This window comes from Globicephala melas, chromosome 20 (genome assembly GCF_963455315.2).
Source record: "Globicephala melas chromosome 20, mGloMel1.2, whole genome shotgun sequence".
Classification (NCBI taxonomy): Eukaryota; Metazoa; Chordata; class Mammalia; order Artiodactyla; family Delphinidae; genus Globicephala; species Globicephala melas.
This window is the reverse complement of record NC_083333.1, coordinates 38,231,716-38,256,554: the sequence shown is the minus strand read 5'-3', so window position 1 is coordinate 38,256,554 and position 24,839 is coordinate 38,231,716. Positions and strand designations below refer to the sequence as shown.

At 55.1% G+C, this 24,839-nt stretch overlaps 1 protein-coding gene across 1 annotated transcript in view; it reads left to right on the top strand.

Annotated features, from left to right (window-relative positions):
- Positions 1–22,836, top strand: part of NMT1 (N-myristoyltransferase 1) — a 37,464-nt gene extending 14,628 nt beyond the window's left edge. The window contains exons 4-12 of the mRNA XM_030848911.3: positions 9,469–9,587; positions 10,149–10,240; positions 11,144–11,260; positions 12,061–12,231; positions 13,254–13,362; positions 16,647–16,817; positions 17,416–17,583; positions 18,594–18,731; positions 19,477–22,836. Of these exons, the coding sequence (XP_030704771.1) occupies positions 9,469–9,587; positions 10,149–10,240; positions 11,144–11,260; positions 12,061–12,231; positions 13,254–13,362; positions 16,647–16,817; positions 17,416–17,583; positions 18,594–18,731; positions 19,477–19,497 (1,106 nt within the window). The 3' untranslated portion in view covers positions 19,498–22,836. The remainder of the gene's footprint in view (positions 1–9,468; positions 9,588–10,148; positions 10,241–11,143; positions 11,261–12,060; positions 12,232–13,253; positions 13,363–16,646; positions 16,818–17,415; positions 17,584–18,593; positions 18,732–19,476) is intronic.
- Positions 22,837–24,839: the final 2,003 nt, after the last annotated feature.

Genomic DNA, 24,839 nt, shown 5'->3' with positions numbered 1-24,839 from the left:
CATTTCACAGTAACACATATTGAGAACAAGTAATGGTCCTTGTAGTGCATCATCATCCAGTATAAATCTACAAAGAAAAACAGGGCGTTGGCACATGGTGAGTGGGGATGTGCGCTCATGGACCTGTCTTCCCACATAGGTTTTATGGGGAGACTTGTTTATCTGGGCAGTGTTTAGTCTGGAGTGGGCCCGTCCCCAGCCTCTTCCCCTTGTCTCTCAGACAGTGCGTGCTTCACAGATGCAAAATAATTTGACATTTTGCTTCCCAGTGATAGTTTAATTCCACCTGGAATACCGTATGCAGGTTTGGTCGGCACCTCTTTGAAAAGCTATGATGAACTCTCAAAGGAGTGGGGCAGGCAGAAAATAAAAGGATTCTGGAAGAGACTGGTCGTAGCAGAGTTAGAGATGCCTGCTGAGACTGAGCCACAGCTCACCTTGACGGCTGACTTCAGAGGGTGTTACTGACAGAACGTTTTTGCAGTGGGTTGCATCGTGCCGCGAGACCCATTGATAGCCCAGTTGCTATTTTCTGTGTGACTGGGAAAGTAGGTGTGTTGAGAAAAACGTGTGTTAACAACAAACATGAGCGGCCTTCAGGCTGTCCGTGTTACTGCTCCCCTCCAGTGGCACAGTGAGGTTTGACGGTTCAGGCTGTCCGTGTTACTGCTCCCCTCCAGTGGCACAGTGAGGTTTGACGGTTCAGGCTGTCCGTGTTACTGCTCCCCTCCAGTGGCACAGTGAGGTTTGACGGTTCAGGCTGTCCGTGTTACTGCTCCCCTCCAGTGGCACAGTGAGGTTTGACGGTTCAGGCTGTCCGTGTTACTGCTCCCCTCCAGTGGCACAGTGAGGTTTGACGGTTCAGGCTGTCCGTGTTACTGCTCCCCTCCAGTGGCACAGTGAGGTTTGACGGTTCAGGCTGTCCGTGTTACTGCTCCCCTCCAGTGGCACAGTGAGGTTTGACGGTTCAGGCTGTCCGTGTTACTGCTCCCCTCCAGTGGCACAGTGAGGTTTGACGGTTCAGGCTGTCCGTGTTACTGCTCCCCTCCAGTGGCACAGTGAGGTTTGACGGTTCAGGCTGTCCGTGTTACTGCTCCCCTCCAGTGGCACAGTGAGGTTTGACGGTTCAGGCTGTCCGTGTTACTGCTCCCCTCCAGTGGCACAGTGAGGTTTGACGGTTCAGGCTGTCCGTGTTACTGCTCCCCTCCAGTGGCACAGTGAGGTTTGACGGTTCAGGCTGTCCGTGTTACTGCTCCCCTCCAGTGGCACAGTGAGGTTTGACGGTTCAGGCTGTCCGTGTTACTGCTCCCCTCCAGTGGCACAGTGAGGTTTGACGGTTCAGGCTGTCCGTGTTACTGCTCCCCTCCAGTGGCACAGTGAGGTTTGACGGTTCAGGCTGTCCGTGTTACTGCTCCCCTCCAGTGGCACAGTGAGGTTTGACGGTTCAGGCTGTCCGTGTTACTGCTCCCCTCCAGTGGCACAGTGAGGTTTGACGGTTCAGGCTGTCCGTGTTACTGCTCCCCTCCAGTGGCACAGTGAGGTTTGACGGTTCAGGCTGTCCGTGTTACTGCTCCCCTCCAGTGGCACAGTGAGGTTTGACGGTTCAGGCTGTCCGTGTTACTGCTCCCCTCCAGTGGCACAGTGAGGTTTGACGGTTCAGGCTGTCCGTGTTACTGCTCCCCTCCAGTGGCACAGTGAGGTTTGACGGTTCAGGCTGTCCGTGTTACTGCTCCCCTCCAGTGGCACAGTGAGGTTTGACGGTTCAGGCTGTCCGTGTTACTGCTCCCCTCCAGTGGCACAGTGAGGTTTGACGGTTCAGGCTGTCCGTGTTACTGCTCCCCTCCAGTGGCACAGTGAGGTTTGACGGTTCAGGCTGTCCGTGTTACTGCTCCCCTCCAGTGGCACAGTGAGGTTTGACGGTTCAGGCTGTCCGTGTTACTGCTCCCCTCCAGTGGCACAGTGAGGTTTGACGGTTCAGGCTGTCCGTGTTACTGCTCCCCTCCAGTGGCACAGTGAGGTTTGACGGTTCAGGCTGTCCGTGTTACTGCTCCCCTCCAGTGGCACAGTGAGGTTTGACGGTTCAGGCTGTCCGTGTTACTGCTCCCCTCCAGTGGCACAGTGAGGTTTGACGGTTCAGGCTGTCCGTGTTACTGCTCCCCTCCAGTGGCACAGTGAGGTTTGACGGTTCAGGCTGTCCGTGTTACTGCTCCCCTCCAGTGGCACAGTGAGGTTTGACGGTTCAGGCTGTCCGTGTTACTGCTCCCCTCCAGTGGCACAGTGAGGTTTGACGGTTCAGGCTGTCCGTGTTACTGCTCCCCTCCAGTGGCACAGTGAGGTTTGACGGTTCAGGCTGTCCGTGTTACTGCTCCCCTCCAGTGGCACAGTGAGGTTTGACGGTTCAGGCTGTCCGTGTTACTGCTCCCCTCCAGTGGCACAGTGAGGTTTGACGGTTCAGGCTGTCCGTGTTACTGCTCCCCTCCAGTGGCACAGTGAGGTTTGACGGTTCAGGCTGTCCGTGTTACTGCTCCCCTCCAGTGGCACAGTGAGGTTTGACGGTTCAGGCTGTCCGTGTTACTGCTCCCCTCCAGTGGCACAGTGAGGTTTGACGGTTCAGGCTGTCCGTGTTACTGCTCCCCTCCAGTGGCACAGTGAGGTTTGACGGTTCAGGCTGTCCGTGTTACTGCTCCCCTCCAGTGGCACAGTGAGGTTTGACGGTTCAGGCTGTCCGTGTTACTGCTCCCCTCCAGTGGCACAGTGAGGTTTGACGGTTCAGGCTGTCCGTGTTACTGCTCCCCTCCAGTGGCACAGTGAGGTTTGACGGTTCAGGCTGTCCGTGTTACTGCTCCCCTCCAGTGGCACAGTGAGGTTTGACGGTTCAGGCTGTCCGTGTTACTGCTCCCCTCCAGTGGCACAGTGAGGTTTGACGGTTCAGGCTGTCCGTGTTACTGCTCCCCTCCAGTGGCACAGTGAGGTTTGACGGTTCAGGCTGTCCGTGTTACTGCTCCCCTCCAGTGGCACAGTGAGGTTTGACGGTTCAGGCTGTCCGTGTTACTGCTCCCCTCCAGTGGCACAGTGAGGTTTGACGGTTCAGGCTGTCCGTGTTACTGCTCCCCTCCAGTGGCACAGTGAGGTTTGACGGTTCAGGCTGTCCGTGTTACTGCTCCCCTCCAGTGGCACAGTGAGGTTTGACGGTTCAGGCTGTCCGTGTTACTGCTCCCCTCCAGTGGCACAGTGAGGTTTGACGGTTCAGGCTGTCCGTGTTACTGCTCCCCTCCAGTGGCACAGTGAGGTTTGACGGTTCAGGCTGTCCGTGTTACTGCTCCCCTCCAGTGGCACAGTGAGGTTTGACGGTTCAGGCTGTCCGTGTTACTGCTCCCCTCCAGTGGCACAGTGAGGTTTGACGGTTCAGGCTGTCCGTGTTACTGCTCCCCTCCAGTGGCACAGTGAGGTTTGACGGTTCAGGCTGTCCGTGTTACTGCTCCCCTCCAGTGGCACAGTGAGGTTTGACGGTTCAGGCTGTCCGTGTTACTGCTCCCCTCCAGTGGCACAGTGAGGTTTGACGGTTCAGGCTGTCCGTGTTACTGCTCCCCTCCAGTGGCACAGTGAGGTTTGACGGTTCAGGCTGTCCGTGTTACTGCTCCCCTCCAGTGGCACAGTGAGGTTTGACGGTTCAGGCTGTCCGTGTTACTGCTCCCCTCCAGTGGCACAGTGAGGTTTGACGGTTCAGGCTGTCCGTGTTACTGCTCCCCTCCAGTGGCACAGTGAGGTTTGACGGTTCAGGCTGTCCGTGTTACTGCTCCCCTCCAGTGGCACAGTGAGGTTTGACGGTTCAGGCTGTCCGTGTTACTGCTCCCCTCCAGTGGCACAGTGAGGTTTGACGGTTCAGGCTGTCCGTGTTACTGCTCCCCTCCAGTGGCACAGTGAGGTTTGACGGTTCAGGCTGTCCGTGTTACTGCTCCCCTCCAGTGGCACAGTGAGGTTTGACGGTTCAGGCTGTCCGTGTTACTGCTCCCCTCCAGTGGCACAGTGAGGTTTGACGGTTCAGGCTGTCCGTGTTACTGCTCCCCTCCAGTGGCACAGTGAGGTTTGACGGTTCAGGCTGTCCGTGTTACTGCTCCCCTCCAGTGGCACAGTGAGGTTTGACGGTTCAGGCTGTCCGTGTTACTGCTCCCCTCCAGTGGCACAGTGAGGTTTGACGGTTCAGGCTGTCCGTGTTACTGCTCCCCTCCAGTGGCACAGTGAGGTTTGACGGTTCAGGCTGTCCGTGTTACTGCTCCCCTCCAGTGGCACAGTGAGGTTTGACGGTTCAGGCTGTCCGTGTTACTGCTCCCCTCCAGTGGCACAGTGAGGTTTGACGGTTCAGGCTGTCCGTGTTACTGCTCCCCTCCAGTGGCACAGTGAGGTTTGACGGTGTGTTTGGTGGGCAAGAGCGGGCTGAGGGCAGAATGAAAGCCTGGTGAGGGGAGAGGGGCAGCTGTGCCCAAGGAGAGTCGTCTACTCCAGAGTGTGCCCCTCCGGCCAGCAGGATGGACGTTGCTTAAGAGCTTGTAGAAATGCAGAATCTCGAGCCCCAGACCTGCAGAATCAGAACGTGCAGGGGATTTGTGTCCACTCTGCAAGTTTGAGAAGCTCTGCTCTGGAGCAGATGCAGTCTGTAGACAGCTTAGTCCCAATCCAGAAGCAAGCTGAGACGTGCCCCCCAGAGGGTGCAAAGCAAGGCAGTGCCTGGATGGTTGCGAGTCGTGAATCAGCAGCAGGCACTGTTCTAGAACCCTGCCCTCACCCATCCACCAGGTCTGTTGAGCTGTCCCGGTCAGCCAGGTCCCAGGCCACTGGCTAAGCCCTCCAACAAGGCTTTGGGTCACAGCAATACTATTCTTAGGGTATTACAGGTAACGGGCCCCGGCGACCACTCCCCCACGAAGCAGCAGGAAGAATCGAGAGCCACACGCTCCACCTCTGAGTGAATTGCACGAAGAGGCATCCGGGGTGGGGGGCTGCTGTGCACCTTGGCTGTTTTCAGATGGGGTCTTGGTTTGGTTTTATTTTTCATTAAGAATTTGCAAATGGGTGACTTTGCTCCATTCTTCATAGACATGGAACCTGGTGAAGAGGCCAGTTGGGATTAATGGGCTTCTCTTCTGCTTTAGCTCATTTACTCTTTGATGTTTGCCTCAGTTTCTCCACCTGTATGTAGACAGTACTCCCGTTTTGTTCTCAGAAAGCTCGTGACAAAGCCACACTATTGCTCACAGGGACCTAGATGGCCTCGGGAAGGTGGAATGGGGCTGTTTTGTTTCTCCTCGATGTGCCTTCTGGGCAGTGTGTGGTGTGGGGCTCTGGGGAAGAGTGATCACTCCAAGCTTCTGGCCAGTCTGCCTTTCAGGTCCACGGTCAGTCAGGTCCAAATAAAGGATTCCTTTGTGTCTGTGAGTCAGCACATAGAAAGTACCACATTATAGGCATCAGTTGGTCCGCGTGGCTGAGGTGTCACCCCAGTTCTGCTTCTGACTGTCCTTAGGGTAGAGTGATTTACAGCTTCTTGCTTTAATTTTTTCCACTTAACTGGGGGCTAATAATTGTGAGACTCAAGCATATCAAGTGTACTGTGTTTGCAGCACTCCCCAACTTGTGGTGAGAGTTAGATTGCATTTCACTCAAAAGACTTAGAATTCTTTAGGAGTTTAAAATCATCTGGGACTTCCCTGGTGGCGCAGTGGTTAAGAATCCTCCTGCCAATGCAGGGAACACGGGTTCAAGCCCTGGTCCGGGAAGATCCCACATGCCGCGGAGCAGCTAAGCCCGTGTGCCACAACTACTGAGCCTGTGCTCCAGAGCTCATGAGCCACAACTACTGAGCCCGCGTGCCACAGCTACTGAAGCCTGCGTGCCTAGAGCCCATGCTCCGCAGCAAAAGAAGCCACCGCAATGAGAAGCCTGCGCACTGCAACGAAGAGTAGCCCCTGCTCTCTGCAACTGGAGAATGCCTGCACGTAGCAACGAAGACCCAACGCAGCCACAGATAAATAAATAAATGTATTTTTTAAAAAAAAATCATCCTAAGTTCACCATTGAAAGGCCTGTAAACAGCCAGTGTCTTCAGCTGTATAACAATTCTTTGTGCTCCCAGATCAACTTTTGATCTCCCTTTTCAGACCATGTCCTTCTCCTTTTTCAGTCACCCCTTTTCCTGCGCTAGTCGGGGGGTGGTGAGGAATCCTTTTACTTTGCCTGACCTTAGTGGGGTGGAATCTGGCCACTGTTAGATTAGTTTAAAAAGTAACTCTCCCGAAGAAAGGGAGAAGGCGGACGCGTACTTGGTTGCCCCGGGCCCTGAGAGAGAAGCTTCCCCACTTTGTCCCTTGTCCTGCTCGTTAGGCTTAAGGTCTCCCAGATCTCACATTCTTTTCTCCCAAGTCCTTCACAGGTGCACCGTGGCGCTTGGTTTTGGATCTCGGTGTCGGAAGGCAAAGAGAGCATTTGGGGGTAGAGTGTACAGAAAGAAACCTGTTGAAGGTCCAGGGTTTTCTTTCAGAGTTCCCAGTGTCCTCCTCAGCTGCTCGCTGGCTCATGGTGGCCTAGAGACAGTTGGCTGCATTCCTGCCGTGCTCTGCAGAGCAGCCCGCACCGACTCAGCCAGAGGCGCTCAGGAGCCATTGGAAGGTGGCAGGCAGGAGCCCTGGGCCGCTCTCAGCCTTACTGGCGCCCCGGGCCGCGAGTCCGCTCAGAGTGCTGCTTTTCGCGGTGTTTGCTCTGACTCTGCCTCGCCAGCTATGTCTCGCAGATGGCACACAGCCTTGAGATAACCTGTGAGAGCTGGTTTGTCAACACGTAGATGAAGACTTACCAATTGAATATTGTATAAAAGTTCACTCAGTAATGTCACTTGACGAGCACTTATTGAGTGCTCTTTGTAAAATTCAAATCTCAGGATGTCACTCCTCCCTCCCCTCCCCCTTAAAGACCCGTTCAGGATGTCCCACAGCCTTGAGGATGAAGTCCAGCCTCGGTAGTAGCTCGCAGGGTCCTCCACGATCGGTCCCCGCTCTCCTCTTCAGCCTCCTCTCCTAGTTTCCTTCCTTCCCCCCACTTCATCTCCAGGCCTTGACTGTGCTGTTCCCTCAGTGTACCCACCCTCCCTGCCCCACCCAGTCCACTCCTGCCTAATTCCTAATTATCCTTGAGATCACATCTTTAGATATTTCTTCTGAGAGGTCTTTCCTGACCCCTCCCCCTCCTACCATACTTCATTGTCGTGGACTCTCGTTATACTGAGTGACAGGTGCCTGCTTGCTTGTGTCTTTGGTACCCGTGATGATGAGGACCTACGTCCATTTCATTCGCCAGCTCCTGCCGCAGAGCTGGCGCATTCTAGGATTCTGTGAACACATGGTGAAGGCGCAAATGGATAATGCTTGGTGCATGCAGGACCTAGTAACCAGCCTAAATGAAGTGATTTGGCCTTGAGACTGTGGTCACGTAGTGGCAAAGGCCACCAGTGTCTTGTCCATGAAATCATTTGGGGGAAAAAATTGATAAAAAAGTTCTGAAGTTTAAAAATGTCTTTTGGAGGGCTTCCCTGGTGGTGCAGTGGTTAAGAATCCACCTGCCCATGCAGGGGACATGGGTTCGAACCCTGGTCCAGGGAGATCCCACATGCCGCGAAGCAACCTAAGCCTGTGCGCCACAGCTGCTGAGCTTGTGCTGTAGATCCCACGAGCCACAACTGCTGAGCCCACGTGCCACAACTACTGAAGCCCGCGCACCTAGAGCCTGTGCTCTGCAACAAGAGAAGCCACTGCAACGAGAAGCCCACGCACCGCAACGAAGAGTAGCCCCTGCTCGCCGCAACTAGAGAAAGCTCGCGTGCAGCAATGAAGACCCAACACTACCATAGATAGATAAGTGAAAACGTCTTTTGCAAAGGGTATAAGTTCAAAACAAGATAGGGAAAATTGATTAGCACCTAGACTAGAGTAGAAATCCTTGGTACCTTCCAAGGGTCCAGCCCTTGGCTTGGTAGGCTCAAAAAGTTATACGTGGCAGGGAATTGAAAGTGGATTGACTTACATTAAACCAAGTCACAAGGGCTGCTTTATGAATTAATCAAAAGGCCAATTTCTAAACCAGGGAAAAAATATATAACCGCTTTCCCAAGGAAACGTATTTGGGAGCAGCTTATAAATAAGAGTTAGCTGGATTCTTCCCTGCTGTGTCCCCATTGTTGCCTGTACTTTGCAATCTGTGACCCTTAGCACGTTGGTAGTGACTCATTTCTTGAATATTTCCCCAGAAGATGGTGTATCTTGTGAGGCCAGGGACCTTGTCTTTTCTCAGCTCTGTCCTGGTACGCCATGTCTGACTGGTGTTCAGTAAATGTGCCGGGCGAGAGTTAGACGGTCAGTCCTGATGGTGTTGTGCTCAGCTCACGGCTGGATGCAGCCGTTTCCACTACACCTGCCCCACAGATCCGTCACTGGGAGGGTCCACAGCTTCCTGTTACGCGTTAGAATGGTGTGTTTGGGCCAGGAGTCCGAATGTCAGTAAAAGCATGAACTGAGTGCCTAGAGCCTTGTGCTGGGAGCCGTGTACTGAGTGGTCCCCTGAAAAGACTGTTTTCAAAATGTACTAAACATTTCATTCTTCTAAGTTGTGAACATGAATGAGCTCTGAATTGTGGAATCTGCCAGGGCCAAATAATTCCAGGGGCCAAAGTTAAGTGGCTGATTTGTCTGAGTTTATCAGATAGGTCTGATTTGGCAGGGGTTGGGAATCAGGGCTCTGTCTTCTCAGTACCCCCCTCACTTCTTATGTACTCCACAGGGGAAGGGTGTCCGTCCCGGGTGGAGATGTCCCATCGGAGGGTAACTTCCCAGCAGCGTGGTGTAGACTCAGTGATTCAGCCTGAAGGCGCTCACAGGGCTCTGTAAACACCGAGGGCCTGAGCTGGCAGCAGCAGTTAACTGGCCCACGTTGTTCAAAGCCAAGGCTGGCGGGACCCATAGTGAGCCTGGCGCCTGGACGCCATTGTCTAGCTCAGGAATAGGCCCAGTACGTTGTTGTTGCTGTTGACACAAAAGCGGCCTTGTTGCAACTCCTTACAAATCCATCCAGGTCGATGGGCCTGGGCCAGGGCCATGACAGCACTCTACACCAACCAGGAGGCAGGGAGCCAAACTAGTCAAGATAAATGTTTGTCATTCAGGAACCAAAGGGAGATTTAAAAGAATGTCCAAGAAACCAACCACCTTGGATCCCGCTGATTGTTCTTAAGCTTGGCCATGAATTGGCCCTCAGCTAGGGGCCAAGGGCAGCTGGAGAGATGGTCTGCAGTTGCCAGGAACAGAGTGTCCTTGAGATGGAGGGCTCCTAGGGATAGGAGGAATTTGCTGAGGTCAGTCTTTGAGCTGAGCCCCTTCCTTCCCTAGGAAGCCGAGGGTGAGGCTTATGGCTGTGCTCTTCTTCCAGGGGAAGTCGTGAACACACATGGTCCCGTGGAACCTGACAAAGACAGCATCCGCCAGGAGCCCTACACGCTGCCCCAGGACTTCGCCTGGGATGCCTTGGACCTGGGGGACCGTGGTGTGGTGAGTAGGCCTGGGTGGGCCAGGAGTGTGGACCGGCTGCCACTTTCACTAACAGGCCTGCAGTCACATCGAGGCGGCTTCTACTCAGGCCTTCCTCAAGGGCTGTCTTAAGAGCTGAGCCACGCAGGTCTGAGCAGAGCCCCCACCTGTTGCCCCTGGGGCCTGCCCACGACTCCACATAAATAGCTCTTGGCTTCTCTGGCAGGTTGAGAGTTAACCCCTGCCACTCCCCGAGGCAGATACCTTTCCTTCATGCTTTCATTTTTCTTGTTCATCCATTTATTCAGTCCCTTGTCTTAACGATGGAGTGGTTGGTTAGTTGGATGACATTCTTGGTCTGCCCCTTCATGTACTTAAGTCTGCCACTCTACCCTTGGTGGCTCAGTTTCCTATTAAGCACTAGGGTACTTGTTCCAGGAGTCCCTGCCATGAAAAGGATTTGGGAGATGAAACATAATTTTTGGTAGTTTGCCTTGTCCTGAAAGGCTTGGAGCCCCAGGGTACTGGAGTTCGTCCCCACCCCTGGCAGAACACCTCTAAGGCAGCTCCTCCTCTCTGCAGCTGAAAGAACTCTACACCCTCCTGAATGAGAATTATGTGGAAGATGATGACAACATGTTCCGATTTGATTATTCTCCCGAATTTCTTTTGTGGTGAGTTGTAAGGGCTTTCTTATTAAGGTTCCAGAGCCAGGCATAGAGCAGAACAACGACAGGGCACCAGATTTTTCATCCCTGCTAAGAGCCATCCTTTTAATGACAAATTAGTATGCGATTTTTGAGCTTCTGCATCTGAAGGAGACTTGCTTCTCGTGGAGCTTAGAATCAAAACCTTATTTAAGACAGAATGACTGGGTGAGGGATTCCTTTATGGAATTGGTACCCAGAAGAAAAGATCGTCTACTGTATAGTGACTTTATGTAAGAAGGGAGGGAGGGATGAGACCTGCTAAGATTTAAAAGAAAAGAGGTCGTTTTCTATCCATGTCCCGAGCATGCTCAGTAGTATGAAAATGACCTCGCCTGGCTGGGCCACCCACCCTCCCGGGCCTCGTTTAATATCCGGGAAGGTAGAGGCATGAGGCCAGCACGGTGGGGGCCTGCCTGAAATGGGAGGGAAAGGAAGACTGGCCAAGCGGAAAGAGAGGAGGTGATGGTGCTTTGGGGAGGTGGAGCCCAGAGCTCCAGAGGCTCCACAGCCAGCTCCCGACCATGGGACCCACTGGACTCAAAGCCAGGGAGGCCGGTGCTCCGGCTCGGGCTGTCAGAGTAAGTGAGCACAAAGAAACCGGATCAGGATGAAATCTTCACTGTGACAGCCCTGGGTTGGATGAGCAAGTAGGCCAAGTGGACTGAGCAGAAAGAGCGAGCTGTGGCTCCATCCCATTGGTGTCCAGGAGGGTTTGGCCCTAAAGAGAATTAGGAGAATTGAGCTGTTCACCCCCACTCAGGGAGGTGGTAGCACGAGCTTAGAACCAGACTCGGCGGCAGAGCCCAGACAGTCCCCCAAGGCCACTGGCGAGCAGCACCACGGCTACAGCCCCCGTCTCTCCTCTAGGGCTCTCCGGCCGCCTGGCTGGCTCCCCCAGTGGCACTGTGGGGTTCGAGTGGTCTCGAGTCGGAAACTGGTTGGGTTCATCAGCGCCATCCCGGCAAACATCCATATCTATGACACGTAAGCACCAGCGCCACTCCTACCCCCCGCATCCTCACCATCCTGCTTGGTCTGGGAAGGTGGGGGGGAAACACGCACATACTTTCCGTAGAAGAAAGAGGGAAGTTCCCACGAAGGGAGGGAACTTGGGTCATGGGAAGAAATTCATCATAGGAACCACCTGTCTGGCTCTGAATTGTTGCTGGTGCTCTTGTCTGTGACCTGGGCTGGAAGGAGTCCACCCTGAGGGCCGGTGCACTCCCTGACCAGCAGTTCAGCATTTGCATTTGTGCCACTCACGGATTGACACACTCAAGCCGCCGCTTCAGAAGTGGCGGGTGTGACTCACCACCACACGGTCACGGGGCCTTCAAGCTCTGCTCTTTGCTTTCCCTGGAAATGTCAGAACCATCTACCACAGCCTTCTGGGCTTAGAGGCTGTGGGTTCTTGGGGGAGTCAGAACCCCTGCAATCCTAGAATAACCCTTGACTTACTCTGTGGGGTTCCTGACGGCTAAAGGTGGGACCCCGCCAGCCTACTATTGGGGCTTCACCAGGGAGATGCTGTGGTGCCTTAAATAAAGGAGTTTGCTTGAGTCCCACTTACCTTTGGAGGCAGAGTCCTTAGAGAGTGGGCCCCTTGCCTGGTGCAGCAGAGCAGGGCAGTGGGAGGGCGTCCGAGTCCCGACTGCTGAGTGCAGGCAGAGGCAGAACACAAGCCTGTGCTGAGGGCCCCGGTCTCTGCAGGGCGCTCCATGTGCTGGACAGGATTACCTTGCCTGTTAAAAGCCTTGTCCCTGGGTTTTTTCCTTCCTCTTCAGAGAGAAGAAGATGGTAGAGATCAACTTCTTGTGTGTCCACAAGAAGCTGCGTTCCAAGAGGGTGGCTCCAGTCCTGATCCGTGAGATAACCCGGCGGGTGCACCTGGAGGGCATCTTCCAAGCTGTTTACACTGCCGGGGTCGTATTACCAAAGCCTGTTGGCACCTGCAGGTAAAAAAATCTCTTCTTTGCAAGGTCCTAGAAACGGCGACATGCCTGCTCTAGTTTGAGGAGCTTGTGTCACTGTGAGTCACAGTTCTGCCCCTCCGCGTGTGCCCTAGAGCGTCTCCTGCTCTGGTGTCTGATGAGGTGGGCGGTGGTCCCCACAGGAGCCGGGTGGGAGGCTGTAGGAACAGCAGTGTGCACAGAGCGTGCCCTGCCCAAAGGGGTTAGGCTTTCTTAGGTCCCCCCGATTCCTTCCATTTGGAAATGGCGGGGGTCAGTCTGCTGGGGTTTTGTTCTCGTTTTTAAGGATGAGGCCAAATCTGGATCTTTATGGTAAATGTCCTAAAGTTTTAAATGGTTGGCTCAATTTTGTTTTGAATATTATGTGGGCCGAAAGAGCATCCCTGTGTGCACCAAGCACAACCTCTGCCTTCGAAAGTTCTTTGAAACAATTGAATATTCTGCCTTAAGAACTTCAAAAGTGAAAACACCAGACAAATGCTGGAAAGGAGGAGGCAGAGGCTAAACATTCAGAGAACTAGAAGGCTTTTCCATTGACTTGATTCCAGGAGTGGTGATCGCTGTTCCCAGACAAATACTGTTACAGAGGAGTGGCTTGTGAACTTGACAAAGAAAATATAGGAAGCGCTGTGGCCACTCTGCACTCACTGTGGGGAGGTTGGCCATCTGGGGCGACGCCACTGGCTCAAGTGGGGCCCGACGGGTCTCTTACGCCACCTGCCGGCCATCTTGAGATCCCTGTGCAATTGTCCTTTTTTTTTTTTTAATATTTATTTATTTGGTTGTGCTGGTTCTTAGTTGCGGCACGTGGGCTCCTTAGTTGCGGCATGCGAACTGTTAGTTGCGGCGTGCATGTGGGATCTAGTTCCCTGACCAGGGATCAAACCCAGGCCCCCTGCATTGGGAGCGCGGAGTCTTAACCACTGTGCCACCAGGGAAGTTCCGCTGTTGTCCTTTTAATGAGACTTGCCATAGTCCTCTGAGGACAGGACATTGTGTCCCCACAGGTACTGGCATCGGTCCCTAAACCCACGGAAGCTGATTGAAGTGAAGTTCTCCCACTTGAGCAGAAATATGACCATGCAACGCACCATGAAGCTCTACCGACTTCCAGAGGCCAGTGGTGCTTCGGGGCCCTGGGCAGGGGCAGGGGGGAGGCCAAGGAGAGCCTCGCCCTCAGCAGGAAAGGAGCGGGGCCTGGGGGGGCGGTGGAGGGGGCTCTTACCAGAAAAGCAACTCAACCCGTAGTTTCCGGGTTCCTAGCCTTTCCATCCTGTCGTTCTGTTATCTGTAGCAAGGTTTTTATTTTAGTTGGACTTCCTCTGTTCTCCTGAGCCTACACCTGGGCTAGTTTCTCTGCCATCTGTTGGCAGACTCAGAGAACACCTATTCCGTGTAATTTTAGCCTAAGTGAAGCATAATGGAGAGAGGAATCCACTCACTGGTACGCAGCACATCCCAGGACCCAGCGGAAATGAGCCACAGAGCATCTGCTGCTCCCTCTGCCGAGTCAGGTGGAGGAGAGGTGGCTTGAGGTTGTGAGGGGAGCCCAGATTTCCAGTCCCAATCCTCCCGCCCAGATTTTGCCGCCGAAGGACTAGGCAGCCTGCAGTGAGCTGGTTTTCTCCTCTGGGCCTCGGTTTGCCTAGTTTGCCAGTGAGACAGACGCTCCTTGTTCTCCTGTTGTGCCTGTCTTCAGGAGCCTAATGGATCTTAAAATCCCTTCTCTTCCCTCAGAGCTCTTCCGGGCAGTGTCAGCACAGTTATTGGATGCCTGCTGATCAGAGGGCTGCCCGCCTGGACTCATCAGCCACCAAACTGGATTAATCGCCCTGGGATTGGGCTGATCCACCCCTGGATTGGGGTCATTAGTGCCCTGCTTTGAGAGCCCGCTGCAGCATAGTTAGGCACTGCCCAGGAAACCAGCTTAGGGAGCCATGATGAGTGTCCCCTTGGGCCACTGGAGAGTGTTCTTAAAGTGTAGCAGCTGGAAGAATGTCTTTGGATCTCCCCGCCTGTGGGTGAGAACCCCAGCATGGCTGCTTTTTCAGTCCAGGATTTGAGGTGTCATTTGGGGAGCTACCATGTAGAAACAAGGTCACTAAGTGTTCCCTAGAGACATCAGGATTAGCAAGGAATTATGGCAGCTAGAGGTCCTGGAACTGCAGTTTTAAATTTATTTATTTACTTATTTATTTTTGGCTGCTTTGGGTCTTTGTTGCTGTGCTCAGGCTTTCTTTAGTTGTGGCCAGCTGGGGCTACTGTTCGTTGCAGTGCGCGGGCTTCTCATTGCAGTGGCTTCTCCTGTTGCGGAGCACGGGCTCTAGGTGCACAGGCTTCAGTAGTTGTGGTGCCAGGGCTCAGTAGTTGTGGCGCACGGGCTTAGTTGCTCCGTGGCATGTGGGATCTTTCTGGACCAGGGCTCGAACTCATGTCCCCTGCATTGGCAGGCGGATTCTTAACCACTGTGCCACCAGGGAAGTCCCCTGGAACTGCAGGGTTTTTTTGGGGGTTTTTTTGCGGTATGCGGGCCTCTCACTGTTGTGGCCTCTCCCGTTGTGGAGCACAGGCTCCGGACGCTCAGGCTCAGCGGCCATGGCTCACGTGCCCAGCTGCTCTGCGGCATGTGGGATCTTCCCGGACCGGGGCACGAACCCGTGTCCCCTGCATCGACAGGCGGACTCTCAACCACTGCGCCACCAGGGAAGCCCGGAACTGCAGTTTTAAAAGCAATTCCTGTCCCCAATAAAGATGTTAAAAAAAAAAAAAAAGCAGCAATTCCTGTACACCTGAAACTAACACAACATTGTTAATCAACTATACTCTGATATAAAATTTAAAAAAAAAGAAGAAGCAGCAATTCCTGCATTAGGAAGCAGTTGTGTCAGGCAGTGACTGAGGTATATAAACTAACTCTACCCTGATTTCAGACTCGGCTGACCCCACCTTTGTGTATTAAGCCTTTGGGAATGTTCCCTCAGCCCCAGTATTTACTCCAGAGCATCACATGGGTTCATTCCACTGAAGCATTTTCTAAGGAGAAGCAGCTGTGGGGTGGGATTCTGGCATGAGATTAAATCCTGGGAGTTCTGTGCTTTTCTTCTGAATTTTACTTGCAGCAGTGTCCTGCCAGGGGCAGTACTGGGGTAGTGGTGTCCAAGTGGATAGGCAAGGCGGGCATCCAGTGTAGGCTCTACCAGGCCCGGGCTTCCATGGTGCCTGTGGCTTGGAGGCTGTCTGTGAAGTGCTCTAAGTCTATAGGAGAGTGAGCAGTGTAGGAAGAGATGAGCTGCAGTTCAGTGGGAAAAGGTTGTGAGGCTCGGAGGAGAGGGGCCAAGAAAGGCTTTACTGAGGCCCAGGAGTAGCACCGGGCTGGGCCTACCCCAGCACATCCATGGGGTGGTCAGGGTTTCTCCACCATGGCACCATTGACATTTTGGGTTGGGTAATTCTTTTTTTTTTTTAATAAATAAATAAATTTATTTATTTATTTTTGGCTGCATTGGGTTTTCGTTGCTGCATGCGGGCTTTCTTTAGTTGCAGCGAGCAGGGGCTACTCTTCATTGCGGTGTGCAGGCTTCTCATTGCGGTGGCTTCTCTTGTTGTGGCGCACGGGCTCTAGGTGTGTGGGCTTCAGTAGTTGTGGCTCACGGGCTCCAGAGCGCAGGCTCAGTAGTCGTGGCGCACGGGCTCAGCTGCTTTGCAGCATGTGGGATCTTCCCGCACCAGGGCTCGAACCCGTGTCCCCTGCATTGGTAGGCGGATTCTTAACCACTGCGCCACCAGGGAAGTCCCTGGGTTGGGTAATTCTTCATCACGGAGACCGTCCTGTGCGTTGTAGGATGTTTAGCAGCATCCCTGGCTTCTACCCACTAGATGCCATCGCACCCCTCCCTCTAGTTGTGACAACCAAAAATGTCTCTGAATATTGTCAGATGTCCCCTGGGGACAAAATTGCTCCTGCTGAGAGCCACTGGGCTAGAGAGACAGAAGATCACAGCCAGAACAGCCACTGGTCCCGAGGGTGGAAGGTTTTGTGTTCTGTGTTAGGGAGTTTGGAACAGGGAGGGGTGTGACGGGCTGTGTTTTCTTAGGAAGCCGGCCTGGGCCATGTGGATAAGAGATTGACGCAGCCTTAGTCAAGGATGGCAGCCTTAACCACGAGGGAAAGGGCCAAAGACACTGCAGGGGCAGGACTTGTGCCGGAGTGGATGTGGACAGTGGGTGAGAGGGAGCTGCCTGGGATAACTGAGGAGTCTCTCTCGAGGGGCCTGGGTGGATAGACTCAGGGTCGGGGTAGGAAGGGAGACAGTGTGAGGTTTTTGGTTCATGTAGGACTTGAGAGGGAGCCAAGGTGCTCATGGTCAGCACACCTGATGCTCTCTGGTTCTTTCTTCCAGACTCCCAAGACAGCTGGGCTGCGACCAATGGAAAAAAAGGACATTGCAGTAGTGCACAAGCTCCTCACCCAGTACCTGAAGCAGTTTCACCTCACGCCAGTCATGAGCCAAGAGGAGGTGGAACACTGGTTCTACCCCCAGGAGAATATCATCGACACTTTTGTGGTGGAGGTGAGTGGGGAGGGGTGTTCTGGGCCTCTGCCCCGTTGGCGGGGAGGCGTCCTCCCTAAGTGGCTGGAGTCCCCAGCCTCGGTGACTGAAGAGCGATTGATGGGAGTGTTGGCACCCTAGACTTCCTTGACCATCCGTGCTTGGTCCCCACTAAAGACAGGAAGTTGTAGCTTGCGTTGGCTAAGATGAGCCGTTCCTCTCCCCCTCCCCCACCCCCACTGGTGACTCCCAGTAGAGAGAGCTGAGCCCCTCTCGGTCAGGTGAGCCTTCAACTCCCTGCCTGTCCCCGCTTGGTCTGGTGCCGACCAGGTGTGCTGGGTCCTGGGAGCTGTGAGAAGGCCCTGGCACCACAGGCGGGGAAGGATCATGGCAGGTTCAGCCCATAGCTCCCCCTGGATTTTCCTTCCAGTTCTGTCCTCAAGTTCCCCCGGCCATGTGTTTTCTCCTCCGTGCATATCCTGCTTCAGTTTCCACCCATTCATCTAGAGCGGCAGAGCTGCCTGAGGGTGGTGGAGTGCAGTAGAAAACATTTTATTCCCAGGTTGCAGGAACCCTGTGCCCATGTGACACTGCCTTCTTCCTATTGTCTGCCCTTCAGAATGCAAACGGTGAGGTGACCGATTTCCTGAGCTTTTATACACTTCCGTCCACCATCATGAATCACCCGACCCACAAGAGTCTAAAGGCTGCTTATTCTTTCTACAACGTTCACACCCAGACCCCTCTTCTAGACCTCATGAGCGACGCCCTCGTTCTCGCCAAAATGGTAAGCAGCAGATCAGAGGGAAGGGGCCGTGGGGCGGTGGTGAGCACGGCTCGCAGGTGGCTGCCCACAGGCTGGGAGCTTTGAGGCCTCCTCCCCCTCGTGCTCCACCAGCCTAGCACTTTTCAGCCAGCAGCTCAAAACTAGGAGGGAGCAAGGAGCGCCCACACTAAGTGAAGGCATTGAACTCCTTCTGATTTATTTCAGTGAGTTTCGTTCTCACGGTAGGCACTGCCAAGGAGCCTGAATAGCCAGGCCTGCTCGGGGAGTAGAGGTGTTCTCCTTACGACCTCCCCAGGGTGGGAATGGGGAGATCGGTGTCTGTTGCGGTGAGTCATTGGAGCGGCTGACAGTAGAGCATGGGGGGAGGGGCCCGGGCTTCTCTTACACTGGAGAGGTCTCCAGGCAGTCCTGCCCCATGGGTTCTGCCTGCGCCTGGCCCAGCCCACTGTGCGCCAGCTGAACAATGACAGGCCAGTCGCTGCCCTGGGAGAGCTTCTGATCAAGCTGGTGAGATTTAGGAAGTGTCTGTTGCAGCCTCGAAGCAGCGTATCAAACGTCGTAAAATCCCTCGGTGCACAGAGGCCTCGGAGTTGGAATGTCAGGGAGTGAGGGAGCAGTGCAAATGCCCAGTGGCTCATGGGAGTCAGCTTTTCAGAGGAAAAGGTTCAGGGCTTGGTCTCCAGAGAGGGCTGTGGAAATTACGAGAGTGTTTCAGGGAAGTGTAACAAGGAACAGTGGGAGCGGTGGCCTGGACACTGAGTACACAAGTGTGTACTGAGGCGCACGCCGAGGAGAGGCCGGGCAGGGTGCTCAGAGCATCATAAGAACCACCCCCAGGGAGCGGGGTGCTGGCCGCAGTCTGGATGTAACATGGAAGCAGCAGGAGCTTCTGAAGGAAGATTGCTCCCCTGGCCGCCTGTGGATGGTTTTGATACGATAGAAAAGGGCAGGAAGGTGAGGTAGCTTTCACCTGTCTTCACCTGTTCCTGTCTCTCCCTGCTGCCATGCAGAAAGGGTTTGACGTATTCAATGCACTGGATCTCATGGAGAACAAAACCTTCCTGGAGAAGCTCAAGTTTGGCATAGGGGACGGCAACCTACAGTATTACCTTTACAATTGGAAGTGCCCCAGCATGGGGGCAGAGAAGGTACGTACGCGCTAGGTGCCGCCTCCCACCGAGCTCCCTCGCAGTCAGGCCCACGGCTGGGCCTGTGTGGGTCAGGGAATTGGCGTCTCCAACGGAACCAGGACCTCGGGTCTGGGATCCAGCATCAGTCTGGACCCTTGAAAAGTCCCTCCCTCTGGTGACCAGACTAGGAGGGTCCGTATTCTCCTTTCAGCAGCTGATGTGAGGGTGGCGGAGGGCATGGGCCCTAGAGCCGCGCAGAAGCAGGAAGGTAGTCTCCAGCCTCTCCTCCCACCCGGTGAGCTGCCGCATCCAACTGGGGGCAGGGCTTCAGGACCGTCTCAGGACACTGTGCGAGTCGCGTGCCCCCAGTCAGGCAGGAAGGGAGAGTCTGAGGCCCTGAGGGGGTTTTCCTCTGCTGGGCTGCTGCCCTTATCCCAGTGTGGCCCTCCCTCCCCCGCCAGCTCCAAAAGGTGGCTCAGGGCCATGGGGGTAGCTGGCGTTTACGGGATGACTGACAGGTGAGGGCACCCTTGTGCCCAGTAGTCCTCAGGCTGCCGCAGCTGCTTTCATTAAAAGATCTGGTGTATAAAGCATCAGAGGAGGTTGGGTGAGAGCCCCGGGCTCGCTGTGAGCCTGCTCACTGAGCACGGTGGCGCTCTGCGGGCTCTACCAGTCATTGGGACTGCAGGACTGGGCGGGGGAGTGGGAGAGGCTTTGGACAGCTGTCACCTCAACTCTGCCTCTCCCCCCTTGGCTCTCCTAGGTTGGGCTGGTGTTACAGTAACCAGTTGCCAGTGAGATTCTGGATAAAGCCACTGAGAATTCAAACCAGGAAATGGAGCCCCACCACTTGTTGGTCCAGTTTTCACAAACGTGAGAATCCCTGGCAAAGGGACCAGAACTGAACTGGTTTTACAAACCGCCACTGAACTTGATGATTGTATTGCAATGGCGTAGGCTGCGTGATGTCACCTCTGGCCGTGTCTCTGGTCTCCCTGTTTTCCAATTAATCACATCATTATGCAGCCATGGTCAAGGGAATGTAACTGCTGAAAACTAGCTCGTGATTGGCATATTATGGAATTAACGGGTGAATAATAAAAGTATATATATATTATATATATATATATAAATATTTTAAATATCTTTCATGTTCCAAATGTACAAGGATGTTTGGTCTCTAATGAAAAACTGAATCCAGATCATTCCTCAAAATTAGAATCTCAGGCCAGTGCCAGACAAACACGTTGGTGCAGTGAATTGTTTCCTTCTGAAAGCAGGCATTGACTTTCCTTGGGGGAGCAGGAGAAAGAGGATGTGGGGAATATTATCCAGTTCCCCTCTGAATCAGCTGGAATACTGGCTTCGAGAAGGCGGGCTGGGGTGGAAGGGCTGTGCAAGCTTTGGGGAGAGCTCGGCTCTCTTAGAACGGCAGGTGGAGTCCTGGCTGGGGCTGACTCAACTCGGAGCTTTTCCTGCAGGGGCCGCGCCTTTTCTGCATCCTGAACCTGGGCAGCGGGGATGAGCTGTGGAAGCGGGCTTCATGAATCAAGTCCCTCTTGCAATCCTCTTGGCCTGCTCCCTGTAGGAAGTCATCCTGCCAACTGAGTTTTAAATCAGGGCTCATTAGCCAGCTGTTGCCAACCGTATGTTACGGGGATCAGTCCCCTGTGAGATGATGTTTTTCCACTGCCTGGGGTGACTGGCAGTTTGAAGGGGACCTTTGACCTCCTTGTAGCATCTGGATCGTTGTGGAGACCACATCAGTGCAAATCCTGCTTAGCTCATCTTAGAGCAAAGAGCCAGGAGGACCCTGATGCCCCCAGGGTGGTTGGGCAAGGATGGCGTGGGGCCGACGATACCCAGACCTCCAGCCACCAGCCCTTGGCCTGTGCCTTCCAACCCATTAGCCATCTCTCATGCTCCTTTCCGAGACACACAGCCTGCGAGTAGCGGCAAGGAGTGGTGGCTAGACGCTGATCTGGACTTGGCGACAGAAATGATTTCCTGTTGTCGTTGTCTGAGTCTGATTTTCACTGATGGTGTTTTGTGGATTTTTGTGGTGGTGGTGATGGTTGCTGATGCTGCTGGTGGCCCCCGGAATAATGGAGCTTCTGGTCGCACGGCTGTCGTGTAGGCATCCCTCAGTTGTGCTCAGCCCAGTGGCTTGGGGAGGATCGGGCTGTGAACTGTCGGCAGCAACCCATGTCCAGGCTTGTATGTAAGTTTTGCTCTAGGAGGAGGTAAATGGTGTGGGGTGGGGTGCTTCCACCTGGCTGCTTTCACCTCTCAGCTACTTGTAGAGGGGAGGAAGCCTTAGCTCGCAGGCCTGTAGGGCCGTGTTGCAGGCTGTGGGTTTTGGTGAGCTATGCCAGAGGCTGATTCTGCAGGGTCCCCAGAGCTGGAGGGAATCGTGTGCCTGGGATGGGGCTGTTCTGCCCCTGCACACGCAGGGGTGCTGCCAGCTTCCCGCAGATGGCTGCTGGAGCCAGCAACTCCACTGATTGGCTTTTCATCAGAGGCCTCTAGGGGCCTCCCTTCTCCTTGTCGTCCCCGTGCTGCAAACTGCAGGCACTGATCATGGCTGACCTTTGACTCCTTGACTCCGAGATGCCCAGACCAAAGAAGCTGCTGTTCTTAGCAAGGTGTGCACTGCATTCCACGGACGGTGGGAGTCGGAGAGGCAGGGCTCGCCCCACAGCCATCGGACACACCCCAAGGCCCAGAGCAGCCCGCCCTGTGCAGGCTTCTAAGGATGTCAAAGAACAGAGTGCCCAACTCTCCTACCTTGGGCAGGACCTGGAACTTGGAAAAGCTCCCTGTCACAGGCTTGGTCAGCTCGGGGCCAGGTCCCAGCCCGAGCTGCCTCTGAAATTTGAGGTGCACGACAGCGCCGGGAGTGAGCTTTGCCTTGGTGACTGAAGTCACGGAATGGAAACTGTGAGGCCCGTGCCTGTTCTGGAAGAAACAGATTTCCTGGAGAGGCCCCAGTGTCTCCCTCCAAAACCCTGCGACTGCTCCTTGGACTCTGCCGTTGTCTCCTGGTAGGGACCCTGCCGCCTTCAGCGCCGCCGCCGCCCAGGTCTGCGGGAGTCGGCTCGGTGGTTGCTGTTAGTCTCCTTTTTGCCCAAACAGCCCCTGGGTTCTTCACGCGACTCGTTCCAGGACTTCAGGTCAGAGAGCTCAGAGAGAACCAGTGCTGGGGGTTTGGGGCCTTGCAGGATGGTGGACCCGTGGCTGGCTTGAACCCAACGAGGGAAAGGCCCGGGGCCTCCATACTCATCCGTGGGGACCTGCCTTGGGCAGCTCCTCTTGGTGGGCTTCCCGGGTGTGGCCCTTAACCTCTGCCTCCAGCGCTGGGCTCTCGGACTCCATGTTCCAGATGTTCACTCCTGCCTTTGGATTGACTCTGCATTTGACCCCTGACCCTGTGGCACATTCCCACGGCCTCCTCACTCTGTAAGGAGAGAGCTGGGGAGAAAGGAGGCCTCAGCTCTGGACTGAGGTCAACTACATAGGGCTCGTTTCCCCCACGCGTGCCCACTTCCGAAGATGCGGACATCTGGTTTGAAGGCCGGCCCACACCAAGCCACTTCAACACCTCGGTTTATGGAAAATTTCAGGCCTTGCTGCAGCTCCCTTCTAACTGCCGTCACATACTTGCTGAAGCCCGGGGTGGGTGTCTTGAATTCTTTGTCCAAAGATGGCCCAAAGGCCTGGATAGCTTCACAGAGCTACAGCCAGGGAGAGGGTGGTGGCAGGCCGGGGTGGGGTGTGGGGCAGGAGCGTATTTCTGGCCGGTGCCTCCTCACCCAGGGGCAGCCTTCCTGAGGCCTGGCCCGCCTGCCCCAGAACCAGAGGAGAGCTGGGGCTGTGGTTTACTACTGCAAGGTGACGGCAGGCCTGCAAACAGACCGTCCCTAGGGACGCCGTGGGGGAAATTTCACTCAATTCAGTGCAAAAATATTGACTGCCGGCCGGCAGGGTGCCACATCGGGGAACAGGGAAGTGGGAAGCTTCACCTTTCTGTCTTGGCTTTTCTCCAGGCTGTGGGAGGGCATCCATTTCCGGGGTGGGGGGAGAAATGCCAAATGCATTGTTGTTCTGCTTGGTACATCTCACTTGTTTCTAATAAAGGAAGCAGCTGAACAAAACCCTCCCGCCCTCCTGTATTCCTCTGGTCAGCAGGTGGCCGTGGAACCGATGCAGCCCCCGGCCTGGGCTGGAGCCCTCTCGCTCTGCAGGGAAGGCCCTCGTGACCACAGCACCGGGCAACTTCTGAACACCTTCCTTTGACAAGGCTGCCCTTTCAGGGCCAGCTTGGCTCTTTGCCCCTAACCTCTCCCACCCGCCAGCAAGGAGCCGGTACTGACTCAGGTTCCTCTGTGTAAGAGGAGCAACCAGGCTCAGCGCCAGCACCCTCGGTCTGGGTCAGCGTGGCTCCTCTGACGGAGGGCGGAGGCACCGCCCCTCCCCCTTGTCCAGATGTCACACCTCCCCTTGCAGGCCAGGGGCCGGGTGGTTCTGTTGAGACACTGGGGGTGCTTTTAATGCTGCAGGCCGGCAGGTCCCACTGAACCAGAAAGGTTCCCAGGAAGGGCCTGAGAAACCGCATCTAGACTTCCTGTGTGTCGTGTGTGTCCCCCCGCCCACCCCCTCTTCTCTTCCTCTGGACCTTTTCATCCATTCCCCGCATGGCTGGTGCTTCCGAGCCCCTTCCCGGGGAACCTGGGCCCTGAGCGGCACCCTGAGAGGACACAGGATCTGCCCCTGGGATCATCCGTGAGGCCTTTTCCCAGTCCTCCTAGACCCCCACCTTACGTCTCTCCCCAGCCCCAGACCAGCTGACTCCAGCTCCTGACAGCGGGCCTGCGGGCCTTCGCTCCCGTCTTAGGTTTGGGCTGGGAGAACACAGCCCTGTGGGTGGTCTCCACCCAGGGGTCTCCAGAATTACGAGCTGTGTTTCTTCTTTGCCCCCAGCTCCCATAATCAGTTCCTGTCAGCTTTTTTCCCTTAAAGACTCTCGCCCTTTGAAGGCCATCTTCCCAGCCTTTGGGCTCTTCTCCTAGCAGTAAACCCTTCCTCTGCTGCACCACGCCAGAGACGAGAAGCAGGACGGGGGGCTCAGCTGGGGCGCCCGGGTTCACCTGACAGGAGCCCCAGCCCAGGCCCTGCGGGGACCGCACAACTCTCAGTTGCCCTTCATATGCCAACACTGGACCTGGCCTCACCGTGCCCCCAACCGTGGGGCTGCAGTTTGGCCGCCTGCCTCTCCTGACAGCCGTGAGTGTTGTGTACCAAGGCCGCCCAGCCCATTCCTTCACGGTTCCTGGACAGGGGGGCATCTGGGCCCCTTCAGAGTCTGATTGTCTTCTTTCAGACACACTAATTCCTCAGAACCAAACGCCCCTCTTGGTGTAAACCGAGAGCAGGGTGAGGCTGTCACTTCCTGCATCAGGCAGGAAGGTGGAGACAGCCCAGCCCTGGGTTCTATGGGAGCAGCTTCCAGCCCCAGCCCAGCCCAGCCCCTGCCCCAGCCCACCCTCCGGGAACTGCCGTCAAGCTCAGCCCTTGTTCAGGGTTGGTGCTGTTGCCTGAGGGAACCCCAGATGCCAGGGCTCCACATTTAATCCCAGAAAGTCACCTTTCTGATAGGTCTCCTCTGGATTCTGCCTTCTGGTGTCTGGGCACCTCTCCCAGCATCTCTAGGGGGGCCTGGGGCGGCCCGCTGCTTTCCAGGCCTTTGTCTAGAAGGCTGGTTGGCTGGTGGAAGGAGAGTTCCAGGTCTCTGGGATTCGTCTACTGAGCAGACAGGGGCCTCGAACCCAGCTGAGCCTGGAAAGGGGGACTCTGTCTGGAGTCCCTCAGAGGCCTGTCCCCGCCCCCTTGAGGGCCACAACAATCCTGCTCTGGCAGAAGCCCACCTACCTGCCCCGCTCCCCGTCCAAGGCCCCTGGTGTACATGCTGTGGGGGTGGCTTTGTGAACTGCTGTCCTCACAGTCTTGTGATGCTGGCAGCAGCTCTGAGCCAAGAGGAAGGGTCAGGGCTATTTTGAGCTGCGGCAGCTCCTCCAACAGCCCTGGCTGTCTTAGACAGGGGAGCCCAGATGCAGCAAGAGGCCCAGG